The sequence below is a fragment of the Archocentrus centrarchus genome, chromosome 11 (assembly GCF_007364275.1).
Source record: "Archocentrus centrarchus isolate MPI-CPG fArcCen1 chromosome 11, fArcCen1, whole genome shotgun sequence".
NCBI lineage: Eukaryota > Metazoa > Chordata > Actinopteri > Cichliformes > Cichlidae > Archocentrus > Archocentrus centrarchus.
In genome coordinates, this window is record NC_044356.1 from 24,093,915 (window position 1) to 24,112,542 (window position 18,628).

Sequence of the window (18,628 nt, forward strand, 5' to 3'; positions counted from 1 at the left end):
AACTCAATGGGCTCTCAGATCTCCAAACAGGAAGAAATAAGCTGCGTTTTTCCCAGGGAGCCATGCGTTGTCAGAGATGGATGAATAAAAAAAAAGGAGAAAAAAAAAAATCACCTGGGAAACAGAGTTTGCAAAAGTTTACAATGATAGAAAGAAGAAGATATAAGTTTTGTTTAGAAACACTTTCTTTAAAATGGTGCAATCACTTAACTGTGATGTGGCATTTTTTTTTTTTTACATAATCTTTTTTTGTAGAACCGAGGGAATAAAGCCAATATTCTGACTTCTTTCAAGTACAGATTTAGGCATTTTATACTCTCTATTTACAGTATTCAAGGTTCTGCGGGAGTTGCTTTCAACATCTCAAGAGAGCACTGCTGGTAGATGAAAATGTATTATAGTGCCTTGAAAAACAACTGAGCACCTAAGAAAATTACAAGTCAAATAGCTGTGAGTTCCACTTAGTAGCTAGTGGGCAAACGAGGATTTGGCAATTGGTGAGCATTGGGCATTATTTACATTGCCTCAAAGTGGATGGTGAAGGGGAAGAAAATCAATGTGGATGCAAACATTGTAATAGCAGAGTAATGTGTTCCCCTGGGCAAGCAACAGTGAAGAAGTCCTGTCAGGGTACTACTGAGCGGAGGCAGATTTCACCTAATTCACTTGCCATTTTTACCAGCCCTTCCCACTGCCACATTCAATCCACATGCACATCTCAGCTCGCGAAGCTGGTCTTCAGAGCTGTCTTTTTCTGCTGCCTTTTCAGAATGCTAATTCTGTGGAACTGCCAATTAAAGGATGGCACTGTGCGCAAGATTGCAGGCTAGCAAGATCAGATTCAGTGAGGTGATGTCCTTGTTGACTGAGGGTGTTAATTGTGGTCCATTCTCTTCCTTTAGTAACACGTACACAGACACACATAAGCACAACAAGGAAACACAGAGCATGGAAACTTGACTTGCTTTAGTTTGAAAGGGTGTGGATTGAAGCATGATTTTGACTGTTCTCTTGGCCTGTCCATTTGTATTGGATGAATGAACCTGTCAGTTAGGTATCAATCAATGGCGCTCGGACAAATTCCCACATTTTGAACTTAGCTTTTTTACTTCATATGAGAGACATATTTGTTAAAGTCAGTGGAAAGGAATACATATCAGTGGCATAATGTTTTGGCACTAAATTGTAGACCATAAGACCAGAAATACATAAACAGCTTTTAAACTTAATAATGCATTTGTGTACAAACCAGTGCGATGAAATCAGAGACCACATTTGCATGATAGGAAAATGAAAGAGAGTATCATCAACCGTCAAGCCCCACTGAGTTGAAGGTTCACTGATCCATTCACTGAGAGGGCGAAGGCTTTAGGTCAGCATCATCAAACAGCTAAGCCTGACCTCTCTAATTGGCCACCAGCTGTGAATTTTCAGTTTTCCACCCATCTCTCAACTTCACGTCCACTCTCTTTTTCAAAGGTCCTGCCCTTGTCTTCACATGTCTCCCCTAGTGTGTGCTCCTACCTATACTGCTGCCTATACTGTCATCCCTCCCCTCACCCACCCCACCAATCAGCCACAACATTACTAGTAAAGTGTGCCCAATAACGTGTTTGTCACCTTTTTGGCGGGTCAGGCACATTATACTGCTAAAAGTAAAAGATGCCATATCCAACAAGGAAAACCCCTTCCATGAAGGTGCACATGGTTCGCCACGTAGTGCATCCTGCTGCCATCTTTTCCGTAAGTAAACTAGCAGCTAACTGCTCACATTATGTAGCAGAAAATAAAATTCATAGGACTGGGCCACATTCTTTCAGTGAAATGCTCGCTGAATGCTTCACTTCACCTGACAGTGGTCTCAGTGCTGTTGATCTCTGCATAGTCTTAGTGCTCGCCACTCACTACCTAGGCACAAGTTCTTGTGTTGAGAATGAGCAGGTGAGTTTTTATATATGGGACAAAGGAGCAAAAACTTTTTCAAGTTAGTGGTACAGTGTGTGGGTAAAACCTAAGCTAGCAAAACAAGAAAAAAAAAGTGAAACAATAGAGGCAAGCCAGCATGTCTGCACCGTGTCCTCTGTATCTTGTACTGCCTTTTCCTTGCAATGTGCATGATCAACTGTGACTTGCAGTATCCATCGCTTGCCAAAGCCCTTGTGTGTCCTTTCTAGTGACTTACTCCCTACTGCTCTCCTTTGTTCTTTAAGACAGCAAAGCCATGCTGCAGGTGCACTACCATAGGCGCCACTGGCAACAACTGCCACAAAGATGACACAGTCAGTACAGAACGAGGCACCCATCATGACAAAAGAAAGCAAATCAAAGTCTGGGACTAGAAGCTGATGACATCGTAAATGTGCAAAAGAAGCACAGTCAGGCTGCTGTTTGTGGGAGCCCAGGAAGCGATCAACTCTCCATTGGCCAAGCAGAAATTCAAAGAGACTTTAATATCAGACTACAAGGCAGAATTTTTCAGTTTTAAGAGCGCTCAGAGTCAATCAAGTTCTTCTTGGGAAGTGTTTTTGCTTAACTACTGAGCGAATGAGTGAAACCGAAGTGAGGTTTCCTGGGGCCCTCTCACTCTAAGATGACTTCTCATATATTCTTTCTGAACCTTTTTCCCTTATCAACAGTCTTTTTTTCCCCTTCTGTCTCTCAGAATCTGTGTCTCAAGTGTTAAATAGCTCAGCCAGTGCTACCCCTTGTCACTTCCTGCCAACTGCCTGTGGCTGCAACTCCAAAGTCTTCCCTTTTTTTTTTTTTTTTTTTTTTATCTGAACTGTCTGTCTCCAACATGATCCTGAAACTAAACCTGCATTTTTATATTTCACCTGAGACAAAGGTAGCATGGCAGATTTACTGATACATAAAAAGTGAATCCATCTACCTTTATTCAACCAATATACATTTTTCATGCTAATATTAATTATGTGTGGTCAAGGGTGGGGAAAAATGGCACTGTGTGAAGGAATACATCTGTTTGTAGCAGTTCTTTAAGCAGAAGCATTTAGCTGAAAGTGTGAATACTTTGGCTTGCATGACCATTTGTACTTCTATGGGCTCTACTGTGTCTGCGTGAGTGTGAGAATGGGGGTGATACAACACTTTACGGCTGGTGGTGGTAATCGAGCTCTCTAATTACTTCCTGAGCTGAGAGAGTTGTCAGAGAGAGGAGGAGCTGCCACAGATGGTGAGAGACCCACACTGACGCCAGGACATCCCACCTCTTCATCATTAGAGCTGAGCATGTGTGTTTGTGTGAGACTGAGTAATTGAGAGAATGAGTGAGAGTGTGTGACCATGATTGAGTGTTCAAATTACACTTTAGAACCACAGACCATATGATACACCCAGCCAGAGTTTGTAATATGAAAGCTAGGTGCTGCCTATCAAATAAATTACTGTTATCGATCTATTTCATCTTGAAGCTAATACCACTAACACTTTTGAGAGCGCTACGATCCAGCTCCACAAGACCTACATAACACCCATCCACTTCCAACCATACTTCACACAGCTTATTCAGTCGTGTGAAAAAAAGCCTGCATGCAGGTGGTGCATTACCCCCGACCCCACCCCCAGTTCTGTCTCTCCAGATAAATGCTGCAAGCTCACTACTCACCATTGCGAAGAACCCTCAGTGCCGCTGACCTCCAGCAGGTCATAATCGTCCTCCAGCTGAAAGTCAGAGAAAACCAGGGCAATGGTGTCTCCTGGCTCAGCCAGCACAGTCCAGGTGCAGTCAGCATTGTTGTTATATTCAGATGGGTAATTGGGAGTAGTTATCACCCCACTCTGGCCACGTAGTGTCCCTCCACATCCATCATCAGCTGCAGAGAGAAACAAAGTTGTGAAAGAATTCATATCAGAGGAATCTTTACAAAACAAAACTAATCACTGACAGTCGACGTGTACAGATAAATGAGTGTGCACAGTGGGGTTGTGCTGATAAGACAATGGTGTCAGTGATCGACGGTGGTCAAAGTGATTGGCAACAGCCCATCAATCGAGGCAATTTTTATGTAATTTCCCCACTGAGGCATTAAATTGATATCATTATTATGAGGTTGGTAATAAATTGAATCTACCTTGCTATAGCTTTATGCCGCACCTCCACATATAACGCAACACATGCAATTTCACGCGCAGACCTATGCACCTTTTGAGGTAACGTGTGTGTTCAGAAAGGCTACACTGATCCATCATCATTAAATGAGATAAAACAGGAGGACATTTGTGACTGCTGATTTGATTTTTAAATCAGAGCTTAATGTGACTGTATTTGCAGACACGCTCGTTTATCTTGTCTCCTTAACCCCCCCCCCCTCCCAAAACTCCACTGTGTATGGGAATGGCAGGGGAAGAGTGCAGGAGAGACAAGCGAGATATTTTACACAGGAAAAACAAAACAAACTAGCAGATATAGTCAAATTAAGGGTATAATTTAAAAAAAAAATTAAAAATGCAATAAATGTTATGACCTAATACTGTTTTAGCTGTTCAGCTGATATCCATCCACTCAACTTAACTAAATGAAGTAAAGCTAAATCAGTCAGCACTGTATGTCAACAAGAAAACATCACTTAATGCTGGAAGTGGGAAATAAACTCCTGGTTTGTGCGTTTCTCTTTCACCCATGCCTTTTTTTTTTTTTTGGATTTGGCAACACACTGTGCACCATGGAGGGCGGATAACACTACCCTAAGATGTGCACAATAACCTTCTCTGCTGCCCACACAATTGCTACAGGATGATTAGAGTATGGAGCAAATCACCCAACTGTACTGTACAGACAATTGACAAACATTTGGCAAGCAAGGTAAATGAAAGGCTAATAAACACAAACTGCAGCTTAACTGCAGCTAAAGGTCAAGTTTGACTGTTGAAGCCATCATAATAAAATCTGAGATGGCAGTTGCTGGCTTATGCAAAATGAATTCATAGTGGCAAAAATATAAGATAAGAATAGATGGACACTAAATATTTTACTCCCCTGTCAAGCTCCTGGAAGAAAGTTTTTTTTTTTTTTTTTTTTTTTAAAAGACAGCAATATGATTTATTTGAACATCTTCCAAAATGACATTTTTCTTTAACTTTTTTAGTCCTTTTCTTCGGAAAAGAACTGTGGCGGCACCTTAAAATTAAACTTTATTCTGAATTGCCAAACAGAATAAACTATTTTGAAACCCTTTTGATTAATCGTACCATGACACATTAATAATAATCCAAATAGATGCATCTTCCTAAATATATTTACTGGCAATTTAGTAGTTGGGAGTTTTGCCAGGAATCGTGTACGCAATAAAAAATAAAACCGTTTTTTTCTTGCTTTTTTTTTTTTTTTTTTTTTTTTTTTTTACTTTTTTGGCCACACATTATCTTTCTGCCACAAGCTAAATTGCATATTTTCAAATTTAGCAGCATAAAATTGTGATGTGAGTTACAGCATATTGTTCCTTTGTCTGCAATTTTTGCTATAGGCCACAGAGAAAGAAGTCATAGGATTTCAAAATGCCCTACAGTGCTTTTACAGTCATGAGGAAGCAGGGCAGGGCGCGTGATGAAACTTGAACGCAATGTGGAGGGAAGTGATTAAATTCTGATTAATTCAGATTTGTGTTAATCAAAGCAACTCTTCCTGCCTCAACACTGCTTTAAGGAGACCATTAAATAATAAAGCATGCATTTAAAATGTTGCCAGGATAACTCCCCAGTCCAACGTCTGATATGTTCATTACAGCTTTGAGCAACGCAGCACGTGATACTGAGTGAAACACAATCTTCAGTCATTTATAGATCAGTGCACAAATCAGTGAACAGACGGGACACATCAAAAGAAGTTTTGAATGACATTTCCACACTACTTGTAAAGGTTTGTGTGTGTCTCTGAGGACATAACGGCATCAACAGGGTGTGGGATTCATTATATCGAACGGGCAACTAGCTCTGTGCGGCGGAAAAGAAGGGAGGAGGGGATCAAAAGTGTCTGGCTCTGTCTATCATCCACTCTACCTGTCACCACCGCAGTCCCTCTGAGGGAGGGCAGGAGAGTGTACGGACGAGGGGAAACCTGTGAGGTGTGAACCTCAATAGGAGGGAAACTACAGCAGAAGGGGAAGAAGAAGGGGATGAAGAGGATGACAGGTGACAGGCGAGGATGGGTAAGGGAAAAGTGCAGAAGGAGAGTGGACGATGAAGAGAGAGAGAAGCAAGGCGGGAGGGGCGAGAGGTGATTGCTGCAGTTGGAGTGACAGGAAGTAGAATGCAGACAGAAAAAAGGATGAGGACGTGCATTGATATTCCACACAAGACTGTTTCTTCACACTTGAAGGGAAGTCTCTGACTCCTCACTCTCCCCTTCACCTTGACTTTCTCCCTCACTCTCCGCATTTTGTGGCTGGCACCGGCCGATGCAAGCACTGTACGACAACGGAGCTATCATGGAGCATACGGAACCAAAAACACTTCTGAACCGTTCAGTATGTGAGGTGTGCAGAAACTTATTTAATTTTTTCCTCAGTCAATTGAAGATGTCAGACTGCTTCCCACGGTTGAACAGTGCATTTTTCAGCCTGTCACTTAGGATGTCATGGTTCTCCATTAAGTGTTAGGAGCTGCTTCGATTCCTCTGAGTGTCACGGCAGGATATAAGACATCAGCATGACCAATGCATGCAAGCTATAAAAAAACATTAGTGTTTAATATGCATCCAGAAATCCATCCTTATATAAAACCAGCATCCCCAGCAGAAATCATGAAAACTATATATAATTACATGTGGCCAACTACAACTAAAGATCAGAGTGTTTTTGTAATAAGTAGGGTAATAAGTAGGGTAAGCATGTGTACACACCAAACACAAAAAGTTATGTGAGCGTGTGATGCTGTAGGTATATGCACTGACATTTAGAGCTAGTCAGAAATAAACGTATTTCTGGAAAGATATGCAGCAAAAAAAAAAAAAAAGATGAGGTGTGAGCCTGAACACAGGAAAACGCAGAAAAGGGCAGCAGTGGAGACTGAGCAGATTGTGGTTGGGAAAGGGTGTCAAAATCTGAATAACAGACTGATGTTAAAATCACTTATAAGTGTGCTCATATGATAAGCAATGACATTTTTCACATCTAAGACAACAAACTGAGCACAAGACAGGAAATGTAAAACATTATCTGTGTCATCAACGGCTGACTTATCATCTTTGGCCCGACAGTGCTGGCACGTCGGTCCTCTCCTGTGTCCAGAATGGTGATTGTGCCAAAATGTTCTCTCTGCTCCCAAAGTACAGTGCAAGTTCTGCTCTAGCACATATGGGCAGGCTCTATAATTGGAGCGACATTAACAATACACTTATGCATTATGAAGAAGCACTCAGGTGTACACGTTGACTTTTATGTGGCACCAGGAGACCTCAATTAATCACAGGGGAAATTGCCAGTTTCTAAAACTTGTTGGCGTGTAATTTCTGCTGAAAAGGTGACATAATCACATCCTTGAGTGCTTGAGTGATTTTTTTTTTTTTTTCCCAGGATGAAGCTTCGGTGGGAATGGGGGAGGAGAATGACAAAGCTGAACAGCAATTCTGTGTGAATTATTGAGAAAATAAATAGATGAAGGAGTTGACAGAGTTATTGACAAGAAAATATAAATTACAAATAACAGATTATGAAACGCACACAAAATAATTCCCCTTTTTGATGTGGAGAAAAGGCATGTGCATGTGCCTGCGTGTGATTGGGTGGGTGAGGACTGTGCTGGCGCGTGGTGCCCAGCCATGTGTGCTCCTATGTGGGCTTCCTGACTCCCGGCATGGCTGCAGATGGCATAGAGTCTCAGCGGTCTGCTCAGCAGGCCCACTGACACAAACCATTGGCCACACGGACACAGTAACACACACACTCACACAAGAGGGCAAATGAACATAGATGGTCAGGCAATTTTGTAAGAATTAATCTTTAATACAAAGACCAATCTTGGAAAATGATGTATAATAGTGTCACTTTGGCCTACAGTAAAGTATTTTCAAGAATTCTCATGTTGTGTCAGACAACATGCACTGGCAGGTGTCACTGCTGCAGGGGTGCTTGCTAACTCCGAGGGAAGGACAACTGGCACGAGCGCCTGACTGGGAGCTAACACATGAGGTCCTGCCATGGTAAATAAGATATCAGAATAACCACCAAAAACCAGTGTCAGGTCATGTAGAGGCATGTGCAAATATATGTCAGTGCATGTGGGCTGGAAAAAATGTTTCATCACCTGGTGAATAAAAGACTAAATATGCAAGGACGATTGCTCTTCATTTCAAAAACAAGGTCAGTCTTTTTAAGGTATTCAGAAACTTGATGTTTGAGTCATGCGTGTGATTTTTTTTATAGCAATCAGTTACTCTAACCAAGGCGATTTGTTGTTTCCTTTACTTTTTTTTTTTTTTTTTGGAGAATCGTTAGTTTTTTTTCTACTCAAACATAAATTAATTATCTCACACATCTTTGAGCCGGCTGTCAAACTGTCCATGCAAAAGTGCTGAAAACAAATTTGTTGAGCAAAAATGCAGCCAAAAGGTCTGTTATAACAGACATCCTTCCACTGAGCCTCCTACATACCTCTGCAGTATGGAAGAGGGAAATCCCAGGCAGCAGTACCAGCTGAAGTGGCAAGACAGGACAGGGTGGTATGACCCTCTAGAACATAGCCCGGGCTGCAACCGTAGCGGATCTTGTCCCCGATATTAAAAGTAGACCCCTGCTGGTGGCCGTTGAGTAGCTGTCCAGGATTACCACAAGTGTAGCTGGGCAAAGCTGCAGAAAGAGGGGGGAGGAGAAAACTGACAGTAAATGAGGCAGTTTGTGGTAAAGTATGTGGCACTGTATCATGTTAGCACTGCCAAGGGCCAGAAAACGAGGGAAAGTCTGATGACAGATAACGACACACAGAGCCATCTGCTCATGACAACATTTCTGACCCAAGCAGCGACATCTTTCCAAAAGAAACAGATACAATCTTATCTTCTGAGATATGTACAAATATTGTATTCATGATTTCTTGACTATGTTAACTTTATCAGGAGCTCTGCTACTACATAGAAATATCTGAAGTGCTCAATTAGTCACTCATGGATCCCATATTGACCATCACTGCTTGTGCAGTCATGTAGATGCATGCAAATAAGTGAGCTCACTCTTAGTAGAACCTTGTCTAATTATATATTATTATGTAAATCAAGTTCAGAGGAAGTTCAGCCAATCTCGTGTCTGTGAACCTTTGTTATGTTCCAGTAAAAGGCACATCGCTTCTGTGCCCCTTAATGACTTACACGTGAACAGCTAGGTCTATGACATATTGCTACAGTACAATATAGGAGTGTAGTGCTCTACATTTCAGATAGTAAATCCTCAGAGTATGAGTAATAGGGCAATGACCAAACATGTATCACACACACACACACTCTCTGTGTCATCCAGCTTACTGTCCTGGTCACACACTCCCACACAGCAAGAGACCTGGCCAGAACATGTGCTGGACTTTGGATGAAGCTCAGTCCCGCAACAGGAACTGGGTTGAACTCCAGCAAGGACAGAATGGCTCCTACACAGAAACACAGCTCACTGGCACCTCACCATCATGCTCAAAACACACTCAAGTTTCTATCCTATTTGATGTCTCCAGCGTTATAATGTATTAAATAAATAAATGAAAATGTTCAAAGTCTGTTCATTTTGGCTGCCCAGCAAAATGCATGTCTTAAGAATTTTATTCCCTGACTTAATTAGAAAATGTCTGTAATTTGTTTTAAAACAAACAGCTCTTAACAATCGTGAATTAGACTGTGCGACTGGCACGTTAAGTTGCTTATTACGATCTTATTCTAGAGAAAAATATAATGCTTTGTCACACAAGAAATGCCTTAATGCACGCTTCATTTAAAGCCTAAAAACACTTTCTGTATTTCATTTTGTTTTCCTTTCTCTTTGTTGTGGTTGTTTGTTTTCATGTTTCCCCATTCTAGCCAAAGACTGCCTTACAGCAAGGTCTAACAAGGACGGATCAATCATTTTACCCCATAGTGCATTCTACAGAGCTTGAGCTGTGGAATTAACTGGCTGGTAAATAAATAGACTGCAAACAGTTTGTGTCCAGTCCACCTACAACAAACCTGACCTCTACAAGCTTGATTTGAAATGTGTGCATGCGTGTGCATACTCTGTATTCTCTAGCTGTGAAGCTACAAGAAAGAGAGGCTGTCCTCACGCAAAGAAACTGCTCCACATGTTTATGCAAGTAGATTATTTCAACTTTTAGTTAAGTTTTAAAAGTACTATATAATAATGACTATAATATACTGTAATTACTATATAGTACTCTATGTATAGTTTAATCTACACTAAAATCTCTTCCTAGCCTTAACCAAGTCATTTTGGTGCACAGACATAACAGCAAGTGAATATGAAAGTAAACATCAAGTTAAAAGAAAAAAAAAAAAAGCACTAAACTTAAAAATAGTCTCACACAAACCCCAGGCTCCTGCTCGAACGTCGTGTGTGTTTTTGACACCGCCACCTTGCCTGTCTCCTAATTTTATTCCTCATTTTAAGCTGAATATATTATAGTTCAAGTCAGGATTGCCTACAGCTGTTTTCACAAATGCACTGCAGCGCTGAACTTTTCCAGACATTCCAAATCAGACATTAAACTATTTAAAATGCATGCACCCTGGTTCTTGTATCAATGATTTGCGTCAATGTGAGAATGTCGAAGGTGCAGTGGGGGAAATAATTATTGATACCCTGCTGAATTTGTAAGTTTGCTTAAAGAAATGATCAGTCTGTAATATTTATGGTAGTTTCTTTTTAATGGAGAGACAGAATATCAATCAAAAACCCAGAAAAACAAATTACATACAAGTTATAAATTGATTTGCATGTTATTGAGTGAAATAAGTATTTGATCCCAAGCTGGCCAGTAAACCACAGCTAGTAAGAGGGTAACCTGACCAATGCATGCTTAACTAAGGAAGCACCTTTGCCTAAACCAGAGTATTTCCAGTAGTGAGAAAGCTGCTGACGCAAATTATGTCCTGCTGTCTGATAGACAACTTCAGACAATTTTCCAACCATACCCTCCTGACATTTTCACAAGTCTGTGCAGTATGTGTTAACAGCTTACGTGGATTGACTCAGATGGTTAGAAAAAAAAAAAATATATGATTGTGAAGCTGAACTCATATCTAACTCTTGGTTAGATACAAATTCTACCTTCCTGTGCTCATATTTGTCGGACTGAAAAATATAGCATGACCGAGATTTCTAAAACAAACACAATAAGGGTATTTTTTTTTTGTAAATTCCTGTCATTAAAAATGGTTTTCCAAGCTTTGAAAAGTAATAAAAGTTATCAACAGAATGTGAAGACACAACTGCTGTGACTATATCAATAGATATCAATTGAACTCAAACTGGGGTCAGGCTGTACTTTCATGTAATACCAGTTTGTAACATGTGATGGTGGAGCAATAACCTTAATTTAACCAGGTAATTCTTTAAGAGCAAATTTCCATTTACAATGGTATCCTGGCAAAAGCCAAAGCCATTTGAGGAAACAATGGTAGGGCTCAAAAGAGGTCTCAAAAGTTAAACACTAGGACACATAATGAAATATTTCAATACACTAAAAGGTCAAACATTGCCCCTGGTGGTGAAAGTTTGAGTTAATTTCTGCACCGTTATCTTTATCTTTATTCAGGGTATTTTATCACCCTGAATTTGATAAGTAGAAGAAAATGGATGGATGGATGGATGGAAGTAACAACAAACTATGTAAAGATTATGGGGTACTGGGCTAAATTGGTTGGTCTCACCATGTGTCAAGATGTTTGTTATTTATGGGTTACCTACAGGCACACACTAGGTTTAATAGACAAATTCTGTATCAACTCTGTTAACCAACAGTAAAACATCTCAGCCAATTCCACACCCATGAAATTTCTCTACTTTTCTATAGAGGGGCTTTAAGGGTAAAATCAGTTGTGACTCTCAGCTGCACCTTGCAATTCTGGCTGCATCCCAATCAGTGATTTCACAGCAGGTGTTTCCCATCATCTGTTGAATGCAGAACACCTGCTCACACACTAAAGATGCCCTACATGACTCGGTGCTGATTTACCTTTTAAAATACCTGGTTGGTACTTCTGCACTCTCCCTTTGGTACAATCAAATACTCTAATGACAGGCTGACTTGTCAATTTCAGACTCCACTGTGCCACAGCCTGTATTTTGACCAGCCAATGCTAACTTATTACTTCCCTTCCATCATTACCACATTAGCATATACATAAGGACTCTGTCAGATTAGCATATTAGCTGCTGGGATTGACTTTTTAGTGCTGCAGTTTGGGCACAGGAGACTCTATTGCCAAGCGGGCAACTGTTTGTCCCTGTCATTAAACCATGCAAGGCTGAATCAAAGTCACTGTGAATGTTTGATACTGAAGGCAAAGGATAGAGGAAGACAGAAGCATGGCGTGATGTGCAGGAATAGAGATCATGATTACTGCTGACAGTTTGACTTGGGTAAATAACAGCATTAATACTGGCTGCATTCCATTTAGATGTGCCAGTACTAGCGCCCTGATATTGTACATGGTGACTTACTGGCATGCGTAAATGGAATGGAACCATCGGTAATGTTATTAGTTACACCTATGCTTTTCCTTCTTACAGTCGGAATGTCTGTGAGGTCTATTTTTAGATTGGGATGACAGATGCGTGAGAAAGAGATGGTATAAACACAGACTGAATGTGTATATTTTTGTGTCTATGAAATAGTGACAGAAAGAGGGAGAAATGAACGAGCTGGCTGATTTCACTGAATTAAAACTGACTGAGGGCACAGCACAGAGTGGAGATGTGTCAAGCATGGAAATGCATGGACTCTAATATGTGTGTGCGTGTGTATGCCTCTTTGTGTGTCTGTATGTAATAATCCCATCACACTCTCCATTTCAGGTTATTAGTTTGGGCAGTAAATTAAGTCTAATAGTGCCATTACCCATGCAATCCCCAAACAGAGCTAGGCCCGGAGCACAGATGTGGCACATACATTTTTAACCTGCCTGTGAATCATCAATATTGCCTTTACTCCCACAATGTGAATCTGTTACCAATGAGCAGCAGGATAGAAAAAGACAAATTTGCAATTTGGAATGTTCTTGCAAACAAAAAAACAAGTCAAGCAAAAGTGACACCTTTCTTCATATAAGAGAAAATTCAGGATACTGAGGCAGCAGTGTATAAAGACAACCAACATTTTAAACCCATTTATCACAATCTATGCCATTCGTGCCTGCAGGCTAAATCCCAAACATAGAAAGTAAGGAAATGGGAGATGCAGAGGAAGAAGCTTGAGGGAGAAAAAAAAAAAAAAACAACAGTAAAAAAAACCCGAACATAACATTTTAAATATTTGTTGGCTTTGTTCTCCTTTTGCTGCACATGCTTTCATTTATCTGAATTACTTTCTACACATTTTACAGCTTTCATAAAGAAATAAAGCATGCCTTAGTAGTTTCTGTGTTCGAGAGGAAATATCTTACACTTATATAATTATATGGACTATTTCTTTCCAACTGGTTGAGTCCCGCCCAACAACAGCAGCCATTTGGTGTTCCTCATGGCAGGTCCATAAGTCACTTGGATGGGTGATTGTGACAAGGCCTGTCTCTGCGGCCCAAATGCTTTAAGCGCTTCCACTGCTGAAACGGCAAACAGTCCTCCTCATCCATCAGTGGAGCTAATTCTACAACACACCATAGCTAGAAGTAGACGTATACGAACATGCCAAAGTGCACGCAAACAACGAGCACATGGATATGCACAGTGAGAGCAAGGCACCCTGCCATCCATCGCATCATCTGTCCCTTACATTCTGTTATACCATCCCTTTACTCCTTATCCCCACTCATTCCTGCTGACTAGGACAAAGGATAGTGATGAAGGAGATGCTATGAAGCTTGTCTCCTTTGGGATAGCCTTTGACCCCAGTAAGACTGATGCGCTCACTTCCTGGGTGTGTTTGAGCCCGTTTCTCAATTTGTCATCTTTTCTTTCTCTGGAAATGGCAAAAGTTATCTGCCCTTGCACACCGCAGTACACATCTGTCACAAGACAATTATTAGAAAAGGCTTATGTTGCAAAATAGAGGGATCATGAATCTGTAGCACTGTAGTAAAAGGCTTCACGTGGGCAAATTAAGAACTGACAATGGCAAAGTAAAGATCTTTTTGAGAATGTTTTTTGCAAATTTACAAAACCTCAGAAAGAATTTGACCATTTCCAAAAGTATTCAAGCTGTTTTTTTTTAGTCCTTTATAGAAGCCTCTTTCACAGCAGTCACAGCTCTGCTACTTCATTGTTAGGATGTAGATGAAATCAAACAATCAAAAGCTGGAAGGGTATAACTGCTTTGTTATTGTAAAAGCTGCATATGATAAACTGTAAGCGCTAAATGACAAAAAAAAAAAAACAGATTATCAGCTTTGTTTGAGGACAGATTTGTTTGTACAGTATCACTTGTGTTAAGACAGCAGTTGTAGGAAGAACAGAGACTATGGAATAAATCTGAAAGTTAGAGAAAGGTCAAGAAAGGAGAGCATTAAAGAGTGATAAAGTGAGACACATCATGTAGAGACACAAGCTGAAGAGACAAGCCTGTCTCTGTAAAGTTGATACAACATCACTCTCTCTGCCATGTATCAGATGGCAGTAGAAAATGCATGATTGACAGTGTAACAGAGCAGATAAACTATATGCACACAAATATAGCGTGAGAGATACTACGGATGTGCAGAGTAAAATCCATGTACTATGCAGAGATTTGCTTTTCCCTGACTTGTCTCATTTAGTTTTTTCCCCTCCAATTTCCTTCCATACAAGTTCCATCTTTGTAAACAAATGCAAAGCAATACAATGGGTAAAGAGAGAATTGTGTGTGACAGTGATTTAATCCAACTCATTTTCAAGTAAGAGAGTAAGAGAAAGAGCCGGACAGACAGACAGGCTGTAAGGAATAAATAGTTGCATGGATTTTGCACCATCATCAATCGGACGAACTTGCATTCTGCAGTACCTGGCTCTAACTTCAACCTGACTCAGCCCTCTAAAGACTATTTTTGCCTTTACCTATGTGTAGCCATTTATGTATTTGTATTATGTTGAAGGGGCCACTAATGCAGGGCATAGGGACGTAAGAATGGAAAAAAGAAAAAAAAGTACACTTTAATTAATGAAACTTACTAGACTGGAACAAAGTTAGAGCTGGAAAGCAAAACTAGCAAAAAGTTGCTGCTGAGTCCAAGAAGGCAGAGCACAGCCCAGATCCAACAAAAGTCCATCCCAAAAGAGAAACCAAAATAAATATCCAAAAGGGGAACAAAAAGACAAGGCGACAAAACAGAAAAGTAAGGACACAAACAAGGGAGGACACAGGCACACTGATGAATGGCCACAATTACGTTAACCAAATATTCCAATTATTATTTGTCTGAAAGCCAAAACAGAATAGAAATGTCAGGTATAAAAAACCTAAATCATAATTAACCTGTGGGTCAAACCAATGGGTTTCTTTTGAATCACAAATTTCAAGGATAAGCAGAAGATAATGGATGGATGGATGGATGAATGGATGGATGGATGGATGGATGGATGGATGGATGGATTCTTCCTATGCATGCGTGTCAGAGCTATAGACTGTATATAAAAGATGGGCATAGCCATTTTAACGTCATCAATCAGCTAGTGAAATCCCACTGAGCGTGGTGTTGTTGCCATCTTACTGTTTTGTGCAACAAGAGAGGCATGAATCTAACTTATACTGCACAGTCATGTGGTAGCAACACATCAATCAAGAAATAGGTCCGCCCCAAAGCATACCTTGATTTTTTTTTTTTCTTTTCAACACTTTCAGGACTGCTACATACAAAATGAGCATCATGTTGCATTTAATAAGACTTCATCAATCAAGAGATTGCTAAGGTAATAGATCAATGGAGATCAGAGCTGTTCTCTTGTAGGCTTCTATAAAACCAAACTTCTTTTTGCAGGTACAGGACTTGCCCCTTACTGGCCATCAGAAAGAATGCAGGTTTAAATCACCTCCACACTAGATTTGCTTTTCAGACACAGAAATTGCATCCAGCTTTTATACAGACTCTATAGTAAGGTGGGTGTACACTAAAAATCTAACTTTTCAAGCTTAACCTGTCCTCTGTGAAGATGTTTGTTTTTTATTACAAACTATTACAGCAGGTTTCATTAAGCCTAGTCCAGAATTACAAAAAAACCTCCACTGAAAAAAATGTAGGCTCTAGGACAATGCTTAATCTGGGTCTGCAACTATTATGCTCAAAAGACAATAGATATCCTTATTCTGGGAGCTGATCAAACTTGTGCTGTAGAAATAAGCAGTTGATGAAGATAAATGCATGACATATTTATCATTGTTGCATAAGTCATCCTGTTCCTTGTGTAAACGTCCCATCGTCATAAACTCACGACCCATCTAAACCGCTGACCTGAAAACTTAACAATCAGATAGACTGCAAAAAAACAGCAAGGGAGGAACCAAAGACAAACAAGGTAAGGAACTATAACAGAGAGACAAACAGAACATACACAGACTATGAGAATAGAAATAAGCACAGAAGATGTGGGGAAAGACTTAATGCAATGAGCAAGAAAGTCTTACCAAATTTGTCTTTCCAATCCCTTCTGCGTGTCCCTTTCTTTCCTCTACATCTTCCTCCCATGCATTTGCAAGTGACATTGCAAGATCGATTCCAGCACACAGGTGCATTAGCTCAATAAGCAGTTTCTGCTTTGTCAAGCAGCAGTTCAATCAATGCCTCCTGTTCTCTACACATGGGCTGGACAAAAGCTGGCAACACCCATCACTTCTGGTTAGAGAGGCTGAGAATGCAAAAATTAACTTTCTTCTTTTTTTTCTCCCAAGACCTTGTTGCTTTCTGTCATCATTTTCAAGAGACCGCTGTTTGACAGAGACATAAACAGCTTTTCTCAATTTCAGGTTACACTTAGTTCATAGTTTGAAAAAAAGTATTCAGACATCAATATATATTTATATACATTTTCTTTCCTGTTAAGTGAAGCCAAAGTAAAACAGTGTCTGACCTTTGGTGGGAAATAATTTTAAAACAATACGCATCATGTGTTTTAGATAAAAAGTGAAACATTAAGGCTAGAACTGTATATTTTGGTTTTGTGACTTCATGCCACAGCGTGGTGGTGAGACAACGGTTGAGTGTGTGCATACAAAGATAACATTTATGGGCTTCACTGTTGTCATGTACCCATCGTGTACCCATTTTACTTATTTAAAATGTAGCATCTTCTGGGAGTCTGAATGGCATGATTTTTGAAAATGTAACAGCCAGAGACCCAAAATCATTCAAAAATTTTCATTTATTTCATAAATTTGCCTTATCATAATTTTTATTTTTTTTTTTGTCACATTTACTGTGTTGTGTTCTCTGCAGCACTAGACTACAGCTATGCTTATTTTGTAGACTCATATTTTAAGCCAGTGGAAACAATGACTTTGCTTATCCAGATTTAGATAGGCAGGGGGGAACCCTTATCAATTCTGCTGGGTATAATCACGTTTGACAGTGTAACTGTGCATGCAGGTAATAGTAAATGTTTCATTGTGTGTTGATGCTTCAATGGTTCTTGGTTAGGGATTCCAAAGAGAGAATGAGGACTTGAACTTCTATGCAGACACAATAAAACACACACAAACACACACACCTATAAATACAGAGTGGAATGAACTCCAGATATTTTCATTTCCCACGCACACAACAGCAGGTGCAGTAAAAGGGCCAGTTCCTGTGTGGGAGGCGCTGAGGTGTGGAGGAGAACTCATACAGAATTGATGGTTGCTGACAATGTCTGCAGAACGGAATAATGTGCCATTCAGTAGCCATTCACTATATATGAGACTAAACTAAGAGGGATCAGGGAGCATGAGAGACTTCAAGGAAAGCCAGAAGACAGATGAGAGGCAGGGCTGAGGGAGCTGGGAGGAGAGATCAGTACATCTGTGTACAGCCTTGACTCTGTCTGGATTGAAGTATCTATATCCCCCTGGCTTTCCAGGCTTATCTCTCTACTGACATTACTCTTTCAAACAATAAGATCACAGAAATCCTGTGGTCACAACTGCAAGCTCAAGTACACAGGTGCACAGAGAGACATTTACGCTGAATTAAGAAGATTATACGTGAGTATAGCCTGCACTGGTTAGCTTAATAGCTGACAATTCATCACTGGTGATATTATACTACAGCAATGCGTCATCCGTGATAATGAAGGTGTGCTCATGCTGTTGATTCTACCTTACTAAACATTAAAAGGAGCCATACACAATACCATGAAAAATGAATTCAAACAAGAAAAGTCTATCAAACATTATAACAGGGCTGAGCGAAAGAACTTTAAATCAATACAAAACGATACGATAAGTTGTCACCTTTTCTCTGTTAACAATTTATGTTTTTTTTTAATGCCTGTGCTTCGTGATCATAACAGAAAAAATATGCAAATTAACAAAAATG

General features: G+C 40.1%; 1 protein-coding gene across 1 annotated transcript in view; it reads right to left on the minus strand.

Moving 5' to 3' along the window:
* csmd2 (CUB and Sushi multiple domains 2) overlaps window positions 1–18,628 on the minus strand; it is a 263,477-nt gene that overhangs the window by 171,791 nt on the left and 73,058 nt on the right. The window contains exons 4-5 of the mRNA XM_030740701.1: window positions 8,607–8,801; window positions 3,626–3,833 (exon numbers count right to left, since the gene is read on the minus strand). Of these exons, the coding sequence (XP_030596561.1) occupies window positions 3,626–3,833; window positions 8,607–8,801 (403 nt within the window). The remainder of the gene's footprint in view (window positions 1–3,625; window positions 3,834–8,606; window positions 8,802–18,628) is intronic.